The sequence below is a fragment of the Rhea pennata genome, chromosome 25 (genome assembly GCF_028389875.1).
Source record: "Rhea pennata isolate bPtePen1 chromosome 25, bPtePen1.pri, whole genome shotgun sequence".
NCBI lineage: Eukaryota > Metazoa > Chordata > Aves > Rheiformes > Rheidae > Rhea > Rhea pennata.
The window spans coordinates 1,163,035-1,183,164 of record NC_084687.1 but is presented as its reverse complement, the minus strand read 5'-3'; the positions used below and the strand labels follow the sequence as shown (position 1 = coordinate 1,183,164).

General features: G+C 49.4%; 1 protein-coding gene across 11 annotated transcripts in view; it reads right to left on the bottom strand.

Moving 5' to 3' along the window:
• Positions 1 to 708: 708 nt before the first annotated feature.
• Positions 709 to 20,130, bottom strand: part of LOC134150855 (receptor-type tyrosine-protein phosphatase V-like) — a 36,581-nt gene continuing 17,159 nt past the window's right edge. For 3 of the 11 annotated variants that reach the window (XM_062594982.1, XM_062594987.1, XM_062594989.1), the window contains 24 exons: positions 19,689 to 19,961; positions 18,508 to 18,777; positions 17,756 to 18,034; positions 17,380 to 17,514; positions 17,063 to 17,273; positions 15,404 to 15,471; positions 15,086 to 15,212; positions 14,696 to 14,743; positions 14,161 to 14,254; positions 13,158 to 13,248; positions 12,484 to 12,560; positions 11,565 to 11,699; positions 11,127 to 11,249; positions 10,246 to 10,406; positions 9,681 to 9,816; positions 8,997 to 9,076; positions 8,097 to 8,184; positions 7,518 to 7,608; positions 6,695 to 6,771; positions 6,133 to 6,267; positions 5,440 to 5,562; positions 4,768 to 4,925; positions 4,268 to 4,403; positions 709 to 1,750 (listed from right to left, as the gene is read on the bottom strand). In XM_062594982.1, the coding sequence (XP_062450966.1) occupies positions 1,691 to 1,750; positions 4,268 to 4,403; positions 4,768 to 4,925; positions 5,440 to 5,562; positions 6,133 to 6,267; positions 6,695 to 6,771; positions 7,518 to 7,608; positions 8,097 to 8,184; positions 8,997 to 9,076; positions 9,681 to 9,816; positions 10,246 to 10,406; positions 11,127 to 11,249; positions 11,565 to 11,699; positions 12,484 to 12,560; positions 13,158 to 13,248; positions 14,161 to 14,254; positions 14,696 to 14,743; positions 15,086 to 15,212; positions 15,404 to 15,471; positions 17,063 to 17,273; positions 17,380 to 17,514; positions 17,756 to 18,034; positions 18,508 to 18,777; positions 19,689 to 19,961 (3,176 nt within the window). In that variant the 3' untranslated portion in view covers positions 709 to 1,690. Of the gene's footprint in view, positions 1,751 to 4,267; positions 4,404 to 4,767; positions 4,926 to 5,439; positions 5,563 to 6,132; positions 6,268 to 6,463; positions 6,623 to 6,694; positions 6,772 to 7,517; positions 7,609 to 8,096; positions 8,185 to 8,817; positions 8,895 to 8,996; positions 9,077 to 9,680; positions 9,817 to 10,245; positions 10,407 to 10,738; positions 10,842 to 11,126; positions 11,250 to 11,564; positions 11,700 to 12,067; positions 12,175 to 12,483; positions 12,561 to 13,157; positions 13,249 to 14,160; positions 14,255 to 14,695; positions 14,744 to 15,085; positions 15,213 to 15,403; positions 15,472 to 17,062; positions 17,274 to 17,379; positions 17,515 to 17,755; positions 18,035 to 18,507; positions 18,778 to 19,688; positions 19,962 to 20,130 lie in introns of those variants that run through there. The other 8 variants (XM_062594983.1, XM_062594984.1, XM_062594986.1 and 5 more) reach the window with 8 other exon arrangements.

The following is a 20,130-nucleotide window of genomic DNA, read 5'->3' as shown; positions in this document are numbered from 1 at the left end:
GTTCTGCTCTTGCTCCATGAAAGACAACAGTTCTGCAGAGCTCACAAGAAGGCCTTGGGAATACTATCCCACTGTGAGGCCTCTGTCCTCTTCTGTGCCACAAGTTGTAGACACAGAGCCAGCCCCTCTCTACAGGGAATATTACTTTGAGCAGAACCCCAGGCATAATGACTCTAAAAGCCACAGGGTAGCTCTAATTGCAGAAGAATGGGAATGAGGGAACAGGGAGTTCCTGCCCCTCCTTAAACTTGGCCGTTGCCCCTTTCTGAGCATTTAGTTTGAGCCGGGTTCTTGGGAGACCATCCTAGCTGTGCTTGGCTGAACAAGGGTAGCCTTGCTTCTGTAAGTTTCCCAAGCTATGGGATGACACTCAGACAAAGGGGCAATGAACATCATTGTAGGGTGTGTGGCGGGGGTGGCCACATGAGCCCCACACACTGGCTGCCATGCTCCGGGGAGCAAGCCCATCTCAGATAATCTTGCTTCTCTGTCCCTCATGAGGCTCTTGCTTACATCCTGTTTGAAGACCTTGGCTCCTACTTCACATCTTCACTGTATTTGCGATCTAGCCCTACTTCCCAAGTCATGGAGCTTCACAGACATTCTTGAAATCTTCTGAGACCAACAACATTGGGTGTTTTATGCATCAAAAACCACAACAGCATAGAGATATAAATATTTCTTAGGTTTCAATAGACACTGTGCACTTTGAATAAGAGTTTATTGGACAGTAGGCTAAAGCTTGCATCTACACACATCTTTGAGACCTAACTGTGCTCAGCACCTGGAATTTCTGGGCCACACTTTGTAAACAAAAGCCAAAGAATTTGTCCAACACTGCTGGTGGGGAAATGCTGGGTTTTGTTCCAGGCATGGTCCATCCCTCCTCTGTCTGAGGGGATGAGCACCAGTCTTTCTTATATCAGCAGCTCCCTCTCTTCTTAATACATTCAGAATTTGAGCCATGGCTCCTACATGTACACCTATAGGCTGCGATGCCTGGTTTGGCCGAAGGCACCTAGTCTATTACTCATGGCCCTCCTGGATAGGGACGCAGCTGCCCTTTTGGAATGGGTACTTTGCTGCAGCAGGGGAAGTCCTGGACCTCTCTGGGACCCCAGGAAAGCCAACCCACTTCTAAGAGCACACTCTTCCCTAGGGCTGTTTATTGTTTGTACCTAATATTGATCCATCAGCCAAGACAGGTCTACTCCCAGGATGCTCTGTCCACAGCAACATTTGACATCTCAGCGCATGCTGTGCCCATAGGTGCTGTGAAATGCATACATAGCCTATGCAGCCAAGGGCCTTCATCAGATGTTAGCAGCCTGCTGGATATAGGGCCTGCAGACAGAGGGTTTTATCCTTCTGGTACTGAGGGGCAAGAGCTCTGCAGGACTCCAAAGCAAGGACTACGCACCACAGTTAGGTTAATCTTCCAGGCACCAGGAATCTGAGGGGCTGGGCTGCAGCAGTGTGTGTGTCAGAATCAGCACTGCCTGAGCCTCCTCAGAAGACCTGATGTCTCTGCCAGCAGCTGTGATTCATGTAGGACCCATTAGCGGCTGCATTCAGATGGGTCCCCTCTTGGTGTAGATCTCATTTGTGCCAAGAGTCCCACAGAGCTCTCTCTCCAGCTTCTGGCTCTGCTTAGGACCCCCACAAAGGTGCCAGAAAATGCTGAGAGGGTTTAGGGCTCTTTTTGAGCAATGATGTCCCGGATGCAGGTGTACAGGAACATGTACTGGTCCTACAAAAGAGAAAAGGGATTCTGAAAGGGGGGACTCAGGCCTCCTTATTGAAGCACTAACTCTGTAGTTTGCTTTAAAAGTGCCTACAGCTGCTTCATGAAGGAGATTAGCTAGCAGTATCTGATAGTAGAGTAAGGTTCATTGCCCCAAATGGTCCAGTTCTGTCCTGTGTCACCAGAGTTGCCTGGAAAGGAAACATCAGGCCTGGAGCTTTAGATACACTGTGTTTTTTTTCCTTCAGCTTCATCATCTCCATTTGTAAAAAACTAAAGACAAATTCCACTGCTGCATGAGAGGAACACAGTAATTTGGCTTCCTCAAACCATCCTGGCAATTTTTCGATATGCACTGTGGTTTATATCCAAAACAAGACAGCAGAGCAACTCCAGTGACACAGCAGGACAGCAAGCAAGGTGCTTGTTGGTGTGCACAAAGCAGTCTGGCAGTGACCTGAGTCTTGCCAGGTAAAGATCTATGGAGCAGAGAGTTTCCCTTTGTAGTGCTCCCAGCACACCTGACTCAGGCAGACAAAAAGATCTGTGTGTTTTAAGTCTAATTACATCATTTATATACTTTCAAGGTGGCTAAAATTTGGTGGCACCAAATACGTGTCCAGAGATTCCAAGACCATTTGAGATTTGATATCAGAGATTCTGGACAAATATCAGGATCTGGGATATTATAAATGTTATAAATTGACCACAAAGGAAAGGGAAAGTGCTGGACATGTGAAAGTTGGGGTGAGAATTGATGACAGCAATGGCAGGAATCTGGGAAAGGCCCCTTTGAAGTTGTAGGAAAGGTAAATGAGGTTGTGCTCAGTGTACAAAGCCGAAGGGCAGGGCAGGGCCAGCCTGCAAATGCTGTGGGTTGAAATCACATTGTATGCAGGAAGGGGGGATTAGGCAGTAGACAGAGGGGCTTCCAAACTCACTAATACACTGGCTAAGCTGCAAGTCATGAGGGGCCTACTTTCTTGCTGGCACTGGTTTTAGCCCCACTGAACTACTGGGAAAGCCATGAATCACACAATGGCTGTGATTCCAGGTCACCAGAGCATGTTTTCAATGAGTCAGGACTGACTGAGAAATCTGGAGTGACATTTTGGAATTGGCTTCAGACTGGGCGCTCTCAACCCCTGGTGAGATGTAAGAGCTCATCCCCAGAGACACGTCGCATGCTGGAGTTGGAGGTGCCTAAACACCCCCAGATTATACATGAACAATCACTCAAAGGTTAATTTTCCCCTTCTTTGGCTGCTGAAACCTCCAAAAATCAGCTGATGCCCCAAGCACAATAGGAGAGTGCTCCCGCCAGAGATAAAGGCATCATCCCAGCAAGTCCCCATGGTGACAGAGGAGGCTGGCAGCCACATGGCAGAGGCATGGGGCTCAAGGCCAGCCCTGTGTGTCCCTTCTGGGCCAGAGAAGCACATGAGAGATCAGAGGGACCACGTTTTGCTGCAAGGTGGGGAGACAGCTGCTTCTGCTGGCCCTTCTGTCCTCAGTGGGCTAGCAAATTTTGATTGGTGCTTGCTGCGCTTGCTAGCCACTTGTGTCTCTGCTCAGCAAGACCACTGCTGAAATACAGAGAAGCTCCAAAGCAAGGGCAGCAGAGGCCTTGCCATCCTCCAGCTACCACCATGTGCATGGTTCATATTAATTAAGAATGTGATTAGCTGTTTGCAGGCAGCTCTGCAGCTGGGAAACCCCAGAGAGATTTGCCCCAGTTTTGTTATCCCTTGTGGAGAGGTTTTCCAGGGATGCCACATTGCCTTGTTCAGTGGTAGCAGTAAATTAAAGTGCTATCCAGAGGGCATCTGTGCCAACAGTGCCCATTGGGGGTAGCATATTGGGAGGCATGGATCATGACTGTCCTGGGCTAGCGTGGCAGGGCCTGATTGCAGTACCATCAAACAGTGCCAGAGTCTTGTGGCTCATGCAGCCACAGGGCAGCTGTAAACATGTCATGGTGTCCTGCTGACCTCCTCTCAGCTGGCTGTAGCTGATGCTGCAGGCTACAGCTGGGAGCTGGATCTAGGTGGCAGAGCATGTGGCAGGGAAAAGCACAGATACCCAGCAGGTTCTGGGTATCTGGGCTGATAGCTGCTCCAGGGGCCCAAAGATAGCCAGAGCTGGCCATACAGGACCAAACTAATGGTTCATGCTTTCTGGGGCAGGATGGGAAAAGCATCTGGCTTGCATTTATTATGAGCTCACATGATATTTAATATATTTTAGGTCCATAACTGAAGAGATAGAAACTTATTCTTGGGGGGGGGGTGGTCACTGTGAAGAGACAGTACCCTTAGCCTTCAGCAGCTGGCAGAACTTCAACACGGAAAAAGGCACTGCATAGACTGGATGGATCCTAGGTGATGGGCAACACTCATAGAGTGGGAATGTACAGCACACAGCCCGCTTGGCTCCAAGCAGCTCTATAGGAATGTCCCATTCTTCTCATTTGCTGCTTACCAGGTCTTTCCCTGCCTGTCAATCTCCCTCCTTCCCACCTACCAGCGTTGGGGTCATGAGACAGCAGCTTCTCATCAGCTGGAGGGTTACCCCATAGACATCCACGCTTCTTTCAGCTTTCAGTTGGTGCAACAGGCTATCCAGGGCAATCAGTGTTCCCATCTGGCTCACATCACTGCTGCAAAGGACAGGGGAGAGGCACTGATTCCAGGCCAGACTGAACTGAACCTCTTTGGCTGCCCCCAGGACCTCAGCAGTTAGCCCAGCGATGACCCAGGCACCTCAGTCAGGAATACTTGTCCCCCCTGACCCTAACCCAGCCCAATTTGTCTTCCCTTTTCCAATAGGGCTGGCAGAGCACTTCTTCACCCAACCTCCAGAACTTCTCTGTCTCCCACAGACTTTCAACATGTCCCAAAACCTTGAGGTCTCTGGTGAAGGGCACTAGTTTGCTGGTGGTCATGCTAGGGTGCTGTGCAGCCTGGTGGGTACTGGCTCTTGGGGACTCCCTATGAGAGAAGCAGAAATCTGTTCCACTATACCTGCAGTGCAGGATGAGAGGACTGGCTCTCTTCCGATGGGGTATGCACCGTTTGACAGCAGTGAGGAACTCCACCAGGCTTTGGACATCTGGATGCTTCTTGCTGTTCCAGAGTGTGTACAGGAATCTTTGCACCTGCTTCTCCTTTGCTTTCTTCTCCTGGTAAGACATAAAGAGTTGGCATGGCTTTTGGGGAAGGAAGGGTGGGTTTGGATTTGGAAGGGTTCAAGCTCTCCAACCCTTGGCCTGCCAGGTGCTTTCTGTGAGCTGAAGTGCTACGTTCTATAACACTATCCAAACAGTCTCTGCTGGGGCATTGCCCACCACCTACCCAGTGGGGTTGGTGCATCTGGGCACCTGCCATGCTTCCCTCTTGGCATCCTACCTTGCCCCTTGAGAGAAAGAGAGAGACTGAGAACTGGATGAGTCTTCGCAAAGGAGTCAGAAAGTCCTATTGGCCAGGTGGTGGGAGAAACCTCCAAGGCTTCTCTTGTGCCTCTCCTATGTCTGCTTCACAGATATTCTTCTAGATATTGCAATCCTAGATTCCCTCCTGCATTCATGGGCTACTGACATTTTGCTCTACCAGCTCAGCCTAGTCTCAATGGATCCTTGAGCCCTTATCCCTCCAGACTTGTTTGACAGTAGTGAAGAACATTCCACAAACACATACATGTTTCATTTTGAGCTGGATACACCTCCATCCTGAGACAGGTTTCTCTGCACCACACTGGATTGTAAGCATCTCTGTGCAGAGAGAGTCTCCTTCCAGGGGCCAGCATGCCTCACTTGGGACCTGTGCACAACAGCAAGTTGGGCTTCATGTTGATGATGGCCGTATTTCAGATCAGTCACTATCTTAGGGGTGTGTGATGGGGCTGGACTGAGACCACCTCCCACATCACTGCATGTGAGTTCATCCCCAGCTGCAGTCTAGGGGAGTTTTGGAGACAACAGCAGATTGCAGCCAACTTCTTTGTTAAAACAGAGCTGCTTGGCAGTGGGACTCTGCTCAGTAGAAGCTCTCCACCTCCTCCATTCTGTTCCTCCACAGCTGGAGAGAGGCAGCAGCTGCTGTCCTTGGGGTGCTCTTGAGATGCAGCTTGAAGAATACTCACAGGGGAGAGGCAGCTGAGTCCAACGACCCAGCCCATGGACCCAGTGCTGGGCAGCACAGAACCCTCTGTCTCCTGTGACATGCTCCAAGAGCATTTTGACATACAAGGATTTTGGTTTTAGCCAAGCCAGTTCTGTATCCAAACTTCAGGGCACAATAAAAGGAGTTTAAGTTTTTGAGCTACACCAGATTCCAGTACAGTAAACAGATTTCCACTTTACCAAGGTGGAGGTGGGCACAACACCTTACCTCCCCCTTCTCGTGCCAAGGGAGAAGTGTTAGGATTGTGTGGACATCCTGTTCCCACACCAAGGTCCAGAACTCCTCCATGGTCACCTTGTCAGGTCCCTGGACAGCCAAATAATCCCTGCTAGAACTGCAGCCCTGGGTGGAAAATGAGAAAGTCACTCTCCAGCTGGAAAGAGAGACAGGGGAATTCAGGCATGCCAAGTGACTGAAGGAGAGAGGAGGTCAGGAAGAGATAGGAAGTTCAATACATCAGGAGGTAAAGAGAGAGGCGAAAGCACTGAGGAAGAGAAGTGAGTACAGCTAACCTGGGGAGAGGAAAAAGACTTATCCTCAGTCCCCAGAGATGGTGCTCTTGTAGACAAGACACACATTCCACAAGAGTTCAGTGATGCAGCAGCAGTGACCAGTGGAGCTGGTGGAACAGTGCCTGGTGGAACCAGGCAGCAGAAAGTAAAGGTTGGGTGAAGAAGAGAGGGGCACCACTTGTCATCTGTGGAAAAAGGAAGCAACAAGGCCCCGGCATAGAGAGTATGGCAGCTTTGTGGGTGGAGGGACAACTCACTGGGATACGCCACACCTGAAGGAGACCTGAAGAAGTGCCTTGTTCCAGCAGGGAAAACTTGACTCTGGCACGATCATCTGAAAATATGTGGAATACAAAGAGAGACGGGGCAGTTTTGTGCTCATACTGCTCTTGCAAACTGAGTGCAGACCCTACCAAAGCTGCACATATCCATCAACGAACTTTCCATCTCTCCATTTCTCTGAAAAGAATTAACCCTTTTCTGTGGTCCTGTTCACCTTATGAACACTCATCCCCTAGGGATAGCCTCAGAGCTTCTCCTGGAGATGCTAGAGGCGAACTCTTTCCTATTGTTGGAAAGGTCCATAGGTCTCCTGCCCATCTCCTGCTCAAAGCAAGTCCAGGTAGAGCAGGTTGAACTCAGTGTCTTGTCCATCTGAGTACTGTATATCCTGAAGGATGAAGATTCCATAGCTTCTCTGGGTTCCTAGACCAGTGCTGACCACCCTCATGGGAATTTTTTTCCTTATATAAAGTTGGGATTTTCCATGTGTTCCAAATTGTCCCTGTTGCCTCTTGCCCTTCTAGGGTTCACCTCTGAGAAGCGTCTGTCTCCATCTTCTCTACACGCTCCTACCAGGTAGCTGCAGACAGCAGCTACCTTTTGCCTTCTTTTCTGCAGACTAAACAAATCCACCTCTCTAAATATCTCTTCATATATTATGTGTTCCAGCCCCTGACCACCTTGGTAACCTTCTGGTGGACTTGCACCAATGTGTCACTGTACTCTTTTGTACTGCAGAGCTCTAGTCCTGGTCCAGTCTGGCTCCACATAGGTAAAGGAGGTGTTAGCAGCACTTACATGGGAGGATGCTGGAAGAGGGCTGTGCTTGCTGGCTGCCTGAAGATGGTGTTGCAGAGCTGGCTTCTTCCTTAACAGCCTCTAGGAGGGTCTGCCACAGTGAAAGAGGGTGGAGAAAGCAGTGAGCAGAGATGGGTCAGGAGGAGCAGGAGGATCTGTGGGCTCCTGAGGACACTTGTCCTCAGCAGTGGGTTGGATACATTGGCTACATAACCACCTAGACAAGCCTCTGTTAGGTGGCCTGTCAATCTGGTCTGCACTGCCAGGAGACATCTGCATTTCTCTGCTACCATACTGTAGGGTAATGGCATTCATGTAGGTCCCTATCCTACATGGGGTCTGGGAGTGCCTGCTCTGTGCAGGATGTGTTAGGGAGCCAGAGAGGCAATGCCGGGGAGGGAAGGGGATATGGCCAGAATAGCCAGGCTGGTGGAAACCAAGGCATGGGATTTACTCAGGAAGGTACTTCTTGGATGTAACCCAGCCAGGCCAGGGGCTAACACTCCCTACTTCCGCCTCAGTCTGTCTGGCTGTGGAGACACTCCATGCAGCCCTGCGAGGACAAGTCTCACGTCTCACCTCATATTCCTTCAGGAATCCCCCATTGAACTTGGCTGCTTTCTGGGCATAGTGCTGTGCAAAGCTTTTGAGCGGGATGGGGCAGGACCTGGGGAAAAAAAACTTGGGTAAGGATGAGGTTGAGCAAACCCAAGAGCATCCACACTATGTTCCTCTGTGTACACAGTAGTTGTCCACAGGGCTGTGGACAGATCACTACCCCTCATAAGCCTGGATCCTTAAGCACACCAGCCTGTCTCTGGCTCATGCCTATCTGCTCTCCCTTAGGCAAGGCCAGGTCTCAGGTGTAGCAGAACCCAGATCCCAATCACAAGGGGCAGCATAGACATATCCAGCCTGTTTGAGGGAGGAGAGAGTTTGACTGTGCAGATGTGTGACCTCCAGATGTAGCCTCAGAGACTACAAGGAAGGAAGGCAAAACCAGGCACAGTCTGACCTAGCTCCCTCCTTATGGCCTCAGTTAGGAGAGACATCCCAAGGCTACCCAGCTGCCATGAGCCTTTTCAGTATGAACTCAATGCTAGTGCATTCCTGTGGGTTGAGGATTCAGAGACTTATATAAATGCCTTCCGAAGACAGCTTTGCAGAGTATAGCTGTGGCACTGACACAGCCCAGCATACTGATACGCTTCTGTTACTGGAGGAAAGGAGGATGCAATCCCCTGTGCCCTCTCTGTGTGCCCGGTGACTTCCTCCTGGTTCTGGATTGGGTTCCACATACTTCAGGGAACAACCAGTTTCAGGACTGTGCCAAAACACAGGGTGGGATGATTGTTTGAGTTGCCTAATCCTTCTGTCCTAGAACCAAGATGCAAGTTGACATCAGAATCTGAACTTTCTGCCTGAATGGGCTGTGGATCAGGGTGGGTAAGTAGCAGGCAACATGCTGAAGGCCCTTACATCTCTGTTTCAGATAGACCCAGGAGTGGCTCCTCCAATATCTTCTCCAGGATACAGCTGTGCAGGAAAATATACTGGGACTGGAAGACAAAGGAAGATAATAGTATAAAGTAGTCCTGCACAACACAGACGGCATGAATGGGTGGGGACAGCACTACATAGTGGGCAGAATATGTCCTACGTTCATGCTCCAAAACCCCTGGCCAATTCAATCTCAGCAGCACTGGGTCCCTTCCCTGGATCTTTTATCTGTCATGAAGGGTAGCACCACCCTGAGCACTGCTAATGATCAGTTGTTTTGGATTGTGGGTTTTGGAGCATCATAGGCTAATGATGTGGTATGGGTCGAGAATCATCTGCAAAGGGCCTGATCTTGTTGCTAGGTGCTCCTGATTGTTTCTGGTCATAGATTGCTTTTCTGAGCCTGCTGGGAGGGCTCAGAGATTCTGCATGTTAGTGCGAGTCTGGCAGGGCATGAGGCTGTTGGAGAGCCCATGAAAGAAGAGCAATTTCCACCCCAGTTGGCTGATCAAGGGGGATAGCACTGCTCTGAGCAGCCAGATGACACAGCAAGATGACAGGTACCAGCCTGGGGGGTTCTAGAGCTGGCTGATGCCTGCAAGCACTGCTGGCTTTTATGCCAAGAAGTGATAGGCCTTGAGGAAGAGAAAGTAGATGGCTTACCAGGGTTTGAATCATCTGGTAACGGTTCATCCGCAAGGTGTAAACAACACCAAAAGTGTCCACTATCTTCTCCTGCTTCATCTGCTGCAGCAGACAGTCCAGGGCAATGAAGGTGCCAGTGCGGCCCACTCCGGCACTGAGACAGTACAGATAGCAAGGAATAAACTTTGCTGAACTCTGTAACTGATGGGTTCCCCTTCAGCTCCTAGCAATAGCTTTCAGATACTATACCCTGGGGATCTTGCCCCAGTGTGACTCTGGGGCTAAGGAACCATTCAAACTGTGTTGAGAGGGTACTGACCATCCTCAGATTTCCCAGTCCCCTGGAATGGAAGGCAGGCTACAAGCTCCCTGTAATCCCCATCAACCAAGCAGGAAGACTCTTTTCAGATCAGCTGTGTTCCCCAGATGCTGCTCTCCCTCCTCATGATCCCTAGCCTCCACAGGTTCGGAGAGGGAGGGGGTCATGGGCTCATGCAAGAGTGGGGATCTTAGCTCACATGCTCTCCCCATCTTCCCCTCCTGCCTTCTGCACCAGCCCTCTCCCCACAGAGCAATGCCTCACCTGCAGTGCACAAGAGTTGGCCCAGCATCTTTGGCACCCTTGATATGTTCTCGGACTAGCTCCCTGAAGGCCATAATAGAAGTTGTAGACTCAGGGATTCCATGGTCAGGCCATGCTGTGTAGTGCAGGTGGGACACATGTCGCTCTGCCTGGAGACCTTCCTGTTAGAGGGGACATTGATCATTGGTGGGACAGCCATGCATGCAGTCTGCAGCTCTGGGAGTGCTGGATCCTGGGATACCCTGTTAAATGGATGTCTGTCTAACAGCATTTGGATATGTCTGTACTGGAGCTGCAGAGAGGCCATGATGACTCATTGCCTTTCCTCATCCATCCTGGAGCTGAAAATATGAGAAAAGCTCATCGTCCCTTGGCTGGCTCTGGTCTCTTTGCACAGAGTTAGTGCCAGAGCTCTATGCATGTGGCTGTTATCTGGCTAGGAGAGATGCTAGTCCACTGTAATGTTACATGGCTCCTACTGACCTGGCCTTTCTCCATAGCTCCCTGCCATGATGAGTTGTGTGGAGGTGGCAAGGAAGAGACCTCCTTTGCCTACTCTGAGAATGTGGCCTCTTGAAAGCTGTTCAGCAAAGTTCCTTGAAGGTCCAGGTCATGTTCCATTGCAAGGATGGCAGGCCAGTGGGAAGGAAGGAAGGAATGGTACACATTGAATACCTCTGTGTAACCAAACTATAAGGTGAGACAGACTATTTCGCCAGGGACTAGGCCTTGAACTCTGATACTGCCAGAGAAAGGAGAATATTCCAGATATCTACCAACAAGGAGAAGAAATACCACTGTATCCAGTGACAGGTTCTCTCCTTAGCAAATCCACAGGCTTTGATGGGGTGCTGAGTCTGTCTTCTCGGGCTCTTACTCACATGCCACAATTTGAACTCACGCATGGTCCATTCTTCAGAGCTGCTCTGCTTCAGCAGGTGGACCTGGACCTGCCCATAGGATACTGGGGCAGATTCTGATGGCCAGTAATGATCACAGAGGACCTAGAGCACAAGCAGGTCATGGTCACAGGAAGGCCAGTACAGAGAAGAACAGACCTAGCTAACCCACAGGGGTCACCTTATGGCTCTCTGGGAGCAACTGGAGACCACTTTGCAGGGGAAGCCAGGACAGCAGGGGCAGAAATGTGGAGAACAGGCAAGGATGATTCCATTTGCCACTGGGAGCTTTGCACAGCTCTTCTCCGCCTCCCTTTGTCTTGTATTCCAGAGACGCCCCCCCACCCCACAAAAAAAATGGACCTGTTCAGGTTTTATTACCCATGGCTTGGCTGTGGTTAACATGCAGTGCATACCTACCCGCCCATTCTCCATGCACACTGTCAACATGATGATGTTGCAGACATTCTGCTCCCATACTAGCCTCCAGAAGTCCTCTATCGTTTTCTTCAGGGGCCCCTGGGTGGCAATGAACTCCTGCTGGGATGTATAGCCCTAAGCAAGAGCCAGACAAAATGTTGGCAAGTTCCCAAGGCAGGTGGGTCCTGCCCTGGGACAGAGTCAGTGACTGGTCTGTCTTTGTGGTAGACAAGGAGATACCTATTTGCCTCAGCCTAGCTGCCCATGTAGGCACAGCTACCCAGAGGCTCCTCAACACATGCTCATTATGTATCTGGAAGGAGTTCCTAATCCAGCTTCAATCAGAGAAAGACAGACCAGGGTCTTTCTTGTGCTTCCCAACAACTATTTGAGATAAGGAGAGCATGCAAGGTCTCACGCCAGCTTCTTTGCCTTTGTCCCTTCAACACACACATGCACTACAAATCCACAAAACCATGCATGCTGTGTGCCCCAGCTGTTACCTGGGAAACACCCCCCGATGGAGGACATGGGCACAGGTCCAGGGTTGTTCAAATGCAGCTGTACAGACCAGAAGGAGAAAGAGTAGACAGATAGATGGAGCGGTAAGCTGGGAGAGATTGGAAAGAAGATAGTCCTCAAGGAGAAAGCAGAAAGCCTTGCCAGTCTCCCCACACTCACACTTATGCATTCACAGCAATCATCCACCATCTCTCTTCGTCTCCATCAACCCCAGCTAGCAGGCAACTCTTCATCTCTGCCTGACTCCCAAGACTTTGCCACAGCCTGTGTCAGCTGCTATTTCAGTGGTAGCTGTTGCCCACCAGCCCTCATGTCTTGAATCCAGGCAGAGTTTCTCTGCTGGTACTCTGTGGCCGTGTGCTGTCTCTGTGCCCAGGGAAAGCAAGCGAGCACTCACAGGCATGAAATTGGCATTGATATAGTCTGAATGCGGATCCTCCCCCAGTTGGCTCAGCTTGACTCGCGAGTGATCGTCTGAAAGAGACCAAACAAACGTGACTCCCCAAGGCAGCCCTTCACCAAAACATGGCCAATTCCTTCACAGGAATAACACATTGCACAAGCCCTAGCATCTCCTCTAGCTCCATGGATGTAGACAGCCATGATGCTCTGTGCTCCGGCAAGACACTGCTCACTAGGGAGGTGTTCCCAGCCTGCCTGGATTAGCAGGGGGATAAGAAAGAGGAGCTATTATTATGAGGCCCATCAGGGAAGTCTGAGGGTGGCTGAAAGCAGCTCCTCCTCCTTGGTCTGTCATCTGGCACCATGGGATATTCATGGTCTCTACTTCCTCTATAGCCAGGATACTCCCTGAGCAGGGCTCATCCAGCAGCTGCCCAACAGCCACATGGAGGAGCTGAGCAGGGTGGCAGCTCAGCCCTTAAATCTTGAGTCTTCAACAGGAAAAGGGAAACTGTAGAGCCATACAAGACTCCTTCCAGGAGAGAAACAGGAGAGGATCCAGGTACTGAAAACTCTGCAGTGCTGCAAGGTAAATCCTTCCCTGTCCGTTACAGCACAAACTCCCATCACTGGGCCCCTCGGGAGAAGGAAGGAGGAGACAGCACTTACAGGGCAGCACATGTGGATATCTGTTCTTGGAGATATTGGTAGACAGCTCAGCCTCCACCTTTGGTTGCTCCTTTCCAACTTCCTTCAGCTCCTGCAGGGCAATGGAGAAACTGAGCACGATAGGTGTCTCTACAGATTGTTCCTGGTTGAGCTAGCTCCATGCCCATTGTGATGGCTCTGTCTAGTATTTCAAGACATCAGGAAAGGGCTTACCCATGCACAAGGAACTGCTCTACTCCTTCCCCAGCATAGTCTATGTACTCTGAGCCACTAGTGGCTTTTCTCTGTGCCTTTTCCAATAGCATCAGAACAACAACAAGAATTATTGAGAAAAAACAGAAAAACTCCCAGAAGTCTGAAATCTGTGAGAGACTCAAGCATTTTGTGCTGAGAAAAATGAAAAATGAAAGCTTGTGGTGCTTCTGCTTCAGTCATTGGTGGGGCTTTTAAAGGGGCTGGCTGTAGAGCAAATCAGACCCTACAGATGTTTGCAGTGAAATTGCTATGGGAGCCAGTGAAGCTAGTCTGAGGTAAACTTCACAGCCTGGTCCAACAGTTCTGACAGTGCCTCTATACCTTCATTTTGGGTGCAGACTCTTTTCCGATAGTGCCAAGATGGATCTCTCTGCAACATCACTCAGCATCTTTGCCTCCAGTCCAGGCCTCACCAGCAGGGTGAGCCCTGCTCAGGGAGATTTGTCCATCATCAGCTGTCAACAGTGCTAGTTCACATCCTATCACACATAACATGTGCTACTACTAGAACTTGGACAAATCAGGTCTTCAACAATGGACTACTTGTTCCATCTAGTCTTTGGCCTCTTAGACTGTCTAGCAGTGTGGCTGGGTTGCTGAAGAGGTGGGTTACAGGCCCTGGAGATGTGGAATATGTACAGGCCACACAACGGCTGAGGCCTAACAACATCATTTGAGCCAGGCTGGATTTGAACTAGTGTTCTAGAGGGGAAATTAAATCTCATCCCTAGTAGGAGTGTTCTCTTACCTCAAACTCCTGGAAGAAAGAATGATTACCACTTGCTGTCTTCATCTCATAGTATTGCTTGAAGTTCTGTATGGGGATTGGCTGATGGACATTTCTGCATGAAATGAAATCCAGAGAAGAATGTGCCTTAGCTATTGAGAGGTACGGCAGGCCAGGACACGTGGCCAATGACATGGTCCAACCTTGAGACCTGCAGTACCTAGATGTACACACACAGGGATGGTTTATATCCTTTGTCATTGCCCAGAGAAGTTGGTTCTGCAGATCATTGTTTATCTAAGTACTGGGAGGGATTTCAGAATGATGAACATGTTCCCCTACTACAGAAATCTTTACACAGGAGATGTGGACAATGCATTTCCACTTCCATTGACTTAGAATGGAGCTAGGCAATAAATACTGTGCATGGGAGACCCTGGGATTTAAAAGCAACTGAAAAGAGAGAACAATAGCTTGATTTTTCCTGATTCAAAGCATGAGAGCTCCCCAAAGCAATGGGGAGGGAGAAGAAAAGAGCCCTGCCAGGAGCACTTACCTTAGGCTGTAAGTCACCATTTCCTGGGGCAGGCTGCTCTTCTTGGTTCTAAAAGCAAAGTGCAGATGTTACTCTTCCTTACATTTCAGGGACTGATGCTACAAGCATATTGCAAACTGCTGGCTCACAGAGCACCTGTGAATACACGACTCACATTATGTACTTTTCCTTGCAAATTTGTAAGGCTCTGTGAATTAATCATAGGTGCCTGATATGGTTCTGTGCCTATCTGTGACTCTCAGGCACAGCTCCAACTAGAGGGTGTCCTAGTTTGTTCAAAGTTCATTTTATACCCGCTCACTGCTCTTTCTCCTGGCCTGGCACTGAAGGTGAGATTTGGCATCAGATTCTCACTCTGCACCCACTCAGTAAAAGATGGCTTATATTCACCTCTTTGTTCTGAGCTTTTTCCGATAGACTAAAGCAAAAATAGCTGTGAGTGTCAAGAGAAATCCCACGACAATTCCAGCTATGACTGGCATGGGGAATGGAGTTGCATCTGCACTGGCTCCAGCAGCTGAAGTCAAAAAGAGAAAGAAGGGGCAGAAGTCAGAGGCAGTAAATGGCTAAATTTACTGCATTTACAACATTTACTGCAGCCCCTGAACTCCCCTCTGTCCTTCCATTAGCTTGTTATCAATTATCTCTACCTCCACAACCAAGTAGGGAAGATGACAAAATGGCTGTGAGATATAAATTCCATCTTACCTGAGAATGTGGTGAATGACACTGCAGGGGCTACTGGGTCATATCTGGTGAAGGCTGCGATGCTGAACCTATGGAAAAGCAGAGCCCTGTAACCAGGGGAAAGCTGAGCTTATCACAACACCCATGCAGTCAGCAGCCAGAAGACCCAAAGGGACATGTCAGCTGCGTCTGTTTTGAAATGCTGTATTAGAAGATGCTTTTCTTCTCATGGGAATTTAGGTAATGTGTAGAAATGGTCCTTCCTCCCACTTTTGCCTCTTGGACAAGTTTGCTGCACTTAGGAGAACATGAAAAAATGTCAGAAAGCACAAAAAGAAAACAGCTCTTCTCTGAAGGGTTCTTTGAAGAGACAGGTAGTAAGTTGCTGCTCTCTTACAGGACAGGATCAGGGAAAGATAATAGTATTTAGGGAAAATCAAGTTTTGGCTGAGTCACTGTCATGGTTAATGTCAATCCACTAGTTACTGAGAGAGCTGAGCTGCCCAAAGAGGGCACCTCTGCAGGAAATGCTGAGCTGAGACTCACAACCATTCTCAGGCACACAGAATTGTGTGTGGGCCGTGGGGTATTCTCTTCTTCAGTCCTAGATCCTACTACTCCAAGCAATGCACACAGCAAGCATCACAGCTCCCCACAGACCTGGCTTCCTTGTCCTTTGAACAGCTAACCCGGAGGAGTAGATCCTCATGTGCCCTAAATGCAAGCTAGGACTTTCAAAATCAGCTTTGGATTCTAGGAGTAAAGAGTTTGTGGAATCGAGTGTGAACTCCCTCTGGCAGCACCCCAGACCTGGTGTGCTAGAAATCAGGATGTCTTTGGAAACTGAGCCTGCAGATACCATGGCATAAGAGATAAGAGCTTGTGGATAAATAAGATGCTGAAAGATAGGAAACAAGAGTTAACTTTTATAATGGAGAGGGGCCATTGGAGGGGTCTGTGCTTTTTATCACACTCCTAATGATCTAACTAGAAAGACAACACAATTTACTGAAGATACACATTATTTATGGCTGTCAAAATGAAAGCAAGCTATAAAAATCTACAAAAGGATCTCCTACTCTTGAGTGACTATACAGTTAAATACATGTTATTCAGTCACACTAAGCAGGCTACTGACACAGTGATAGGCTCTGAATTAGCTATCTGCATCCTCTGTGCAGGAAGTAGTCTTGCAGAGAAAATGTCAGCTCTCTGCTGGAAAGCAGCAAGGGCTGGTAAACACTCTCAGACCAGCTGGTGGCTGAAAAAGTATCTGGTGGATGAAAGGGTATCTTAGTATATTTGTACTGTTGTTAAACTCTCTTTGAGGCTGCTGGCGTCAAAAATATCTTGGTCTAGGCCAATGTGGCTGTTTTGTTCTTATCCTGGAGATGGACATTTGATCAGCTGCTGAGGCAGCACTTACACAAATCTTGTCAGCCTCAGCTTTTGTTTCTGCTGTCCCTTTCCTTACCTACTGACACTAATATTCTTTGATTTGTCAGCCCTTGCATTCCTCAAACACTGCTTTGCAGAGCAACTCTGGAGCTCCACTGTCGGGTGCCTGCTGAGTATGAGAGTGAGGCTGGGGCAAGGGAGCTGGTGGCACCTTGCCAGGGGACATATGCAGTCCCTTTAATCCTCCATCCCCTTCCCCCCAGGAAGGATAGTAACTCTTACCTGTACTGTTTGTCAGCTTTCAGCTTCCCGTTGCATGTTGTCCTGGACTGGCCACACTCCTCTATTCCCACTGGCACTGGCCAGGTTTTAGGGGAGCTCCTGGGGCTCGAATGGAAGGGATTGGGGATTAGTACAGCCAAGTAGGAGTCCTCTGTTCCATAATAGTGGTCATACCATGTGCTAGACATGATTTCCTGGGTGGGCCACAGCACTGGATGGGAAGGTACAAAGTGGCAGTGGTAGCCCCAGAGTGATGTCCAGGGGAACTACTGCCCTCCAGGGAGTCACTGGAGATTAGGATGTGCAGGGGCACTTACACGAGTCATTAGTGGTAACGATGACACCATAATACTCAATCTGGCCATTCTCCTCACTGAACAGGTCGGATGAAATGATAACTGTGGAGCTGGCTTCCACTTGGAAGACATCTGCTCGCAGGGGTGGAGGCAGAGCTGGAAAAGGAACCCAACAAACACAGGCTATTAGTGTGTTCTTGCTCCAACAGACCTATCATGCACTACTCAGTTTGTGAGTGCCTCCAGCACTACCACCTCAGAGCCGTTCCCCACTGTAGTCCAGTGCAGGACCACATTTGGCTCACAGATATCTGAAAAAGTTCCTAAGTCTTATTAGCAACACTGGATGTCTTCTCCTGGGGTTTGTGGATAGGCTGTAGGAAATGAGAGAACTCACCCTCCACTGCTGTGTTGCATAGCAGAGATAAGGCCTGGCTCCTCATCCTGTTCTTGCCCACTGTACTCACAGTGATTCGATATAAAGAGTTTGGCCCCAGTCCTTCCACGCTGGCCTCACTTCTAGAGACACTCATAAAGTACTTGGAGGTGGGAGGTCCATCAGAAAGTCTCTCTGTCATCACCTCGTAGGCCTCCACATCTCCAGAAGAGCTGGTCCAGTTCAAGTAGAGACTCCTGGACTCCGGCAGGCATTGCACATCCTCCACTGGGTTTGGTTCTGCAAAAGAGAGAACCCTGGATATAACAGACTCTGAACTTATTGGATCAGAGAAATCCCAGTACCAACCCATGTATCACCCCAGAGCCATTATGGCCCTGTACTGCTGGTCCCTAGGTCAATAGGAGAGGGCAGAGCTGGACATCTGCAGCTCAAGAGCCATCTGTGCTCAGGGCCAAAAGACAAAGTGAATGGGCCAGGGCATGGGAAGGAGGTATTTTGTAAGAGAATTAGACCATTGCAGATTTCCTCTACAGAATCCGCGTTGCTTCACTGGTTGCCAGGCCATTGGCTAATAGCGAATCTCTGTGCTGGGGAAAGCTCAGGGGGCTAATGGCTACCAGAGCGTCACCTTGCTGGTCTCCCTTATCTCCCACCATGAAGACTTCCCACCCTGCTGTCAAGCCCCAAGGGCTTGTCCAGCCTTGAGGCAACCAGATGTTTTTACCAGCCCCACAGCAGATCAAACCCACCTATTGGTACTGCCAAGGGTTTGGTGCTGCTCCAGTAGGGCCCAGCCACACAGCTCAAGGAGATGGAGTAGTTCCTTCCTGGGATAAGCCCCTGGAAGATGTGCTGTACTTGACCTTTGGTGACAGTGTGATGCTGGGGCAATGAGCTGTTCTTGGGATCTCGCAGCCACAGTTGGCAGTCATCTTGCTGGCCAGAAACACTGTCCCAAGAGATGAGCATTGTCTTGTTCTTTCCAACCACCACAGAGAGATTTTTGGGAACTGAAGGGACTACAATGAAAACCACATTGGGGGAGTGTTACTGCCATGCCAGACCCCCAGTTCCATTCTGCAGAGACAGAAACAGGAGATGGGAAATATGGAGAGAAATATCCTACTTTTAGTAGTAACATCTCTGCAGCTGTTGACTGTTACTACTAGAAATGGCCGTTAAATGGTAATGGGTACACATGTAGAGTGATGAGCATGAGGAGATGGGTTCTTCCTCCTGCTAATTAGCAAGTATTCAAGACCTGCTTGAAGGGCTCTGCACATGACTCCTAGCACCCTGCCAGGGGCTGGCTGAGCGTGGGAGCAGAGACCACTGGATTCCCCAGCTGAAGTGCATGGTCTGTGGGGACAAGCACATGAAAAGGCTTATTGTGCTTATCTCCAATTTCCACATCCCTGGAAAAAAAAAAAAAAAAAAAAAAAAAAAAGAAGAAGAAGAAGCCCAGCCTGCCCTTATCCCCTATGCGAGGAATTTCCTGAGTGCCTGAGAAAATGGCAGTGTGTCACGGCAGAGTGTTCCCCCACCCTACTGTAGGGCCTCATGGTCTCCCAGGATGTGAAAGTGTCCTTGATCAGAGTAGCACTACCACCAGTGGATCCCTTGCTCTTGTTAAATCACTTACACTTGGAGGAACCAGCAATTTATAATCAGTTTGACTGCAAGCCAGTAGATCTGCCCTAAGCGAGTGACCACAGCTGCCAGACTTGTCTTATGGACAACAGCAGTCCCCTGCTCCCCCCTCCACAAGGGCAGGTAGATCATAAACCAGCTGCTTCAATAGTAGCTTTAGCTTCCAGGCAAAACTCCCAGCCCTGTCTCTGCACCTTCTCACTGCAAGTGCTGAGCCTACCTGCCTCATGAAGGCTGAACCTCACTTATGACACAAAAGCCTCTAGCTTTTGCCACTTACTTGTCCAGTCACTGATGTTCCCTGCTGAAGCTGCATAGGGCCCTGCCATGGAGAGGACTTCCAGCAGATATTTGTGCCCTGGAGCCAGGCCAGAGAAGGTGAATTTGTTGGTGCCTTTCCCAACAGATGCATTGCCTGCTATGATACCTGATCCCACATGGTATAGAAGGAGCCTGTAACTGTCGTGTCCTCTGGGCTCCTCTTTCCAGGACACGCTCAGCCTGTTGGGATATCCCTGATTTGTCATGTACACATTACGTGGTGCCAGGGGATCTGGAGAGACAGGATGGGAGACAGATGTATTAGCGAAGGGTCTGAGGACATTGCTCAGGTGTCCTGGCAGTGTCATTGCAAACAGTGCACCATACAGGACAGGGCAGTTCATCTTGGCTGGATGGCAGCACCTAATAACCTGGAGGCTGTTAAAAACAACTTCTGAAAA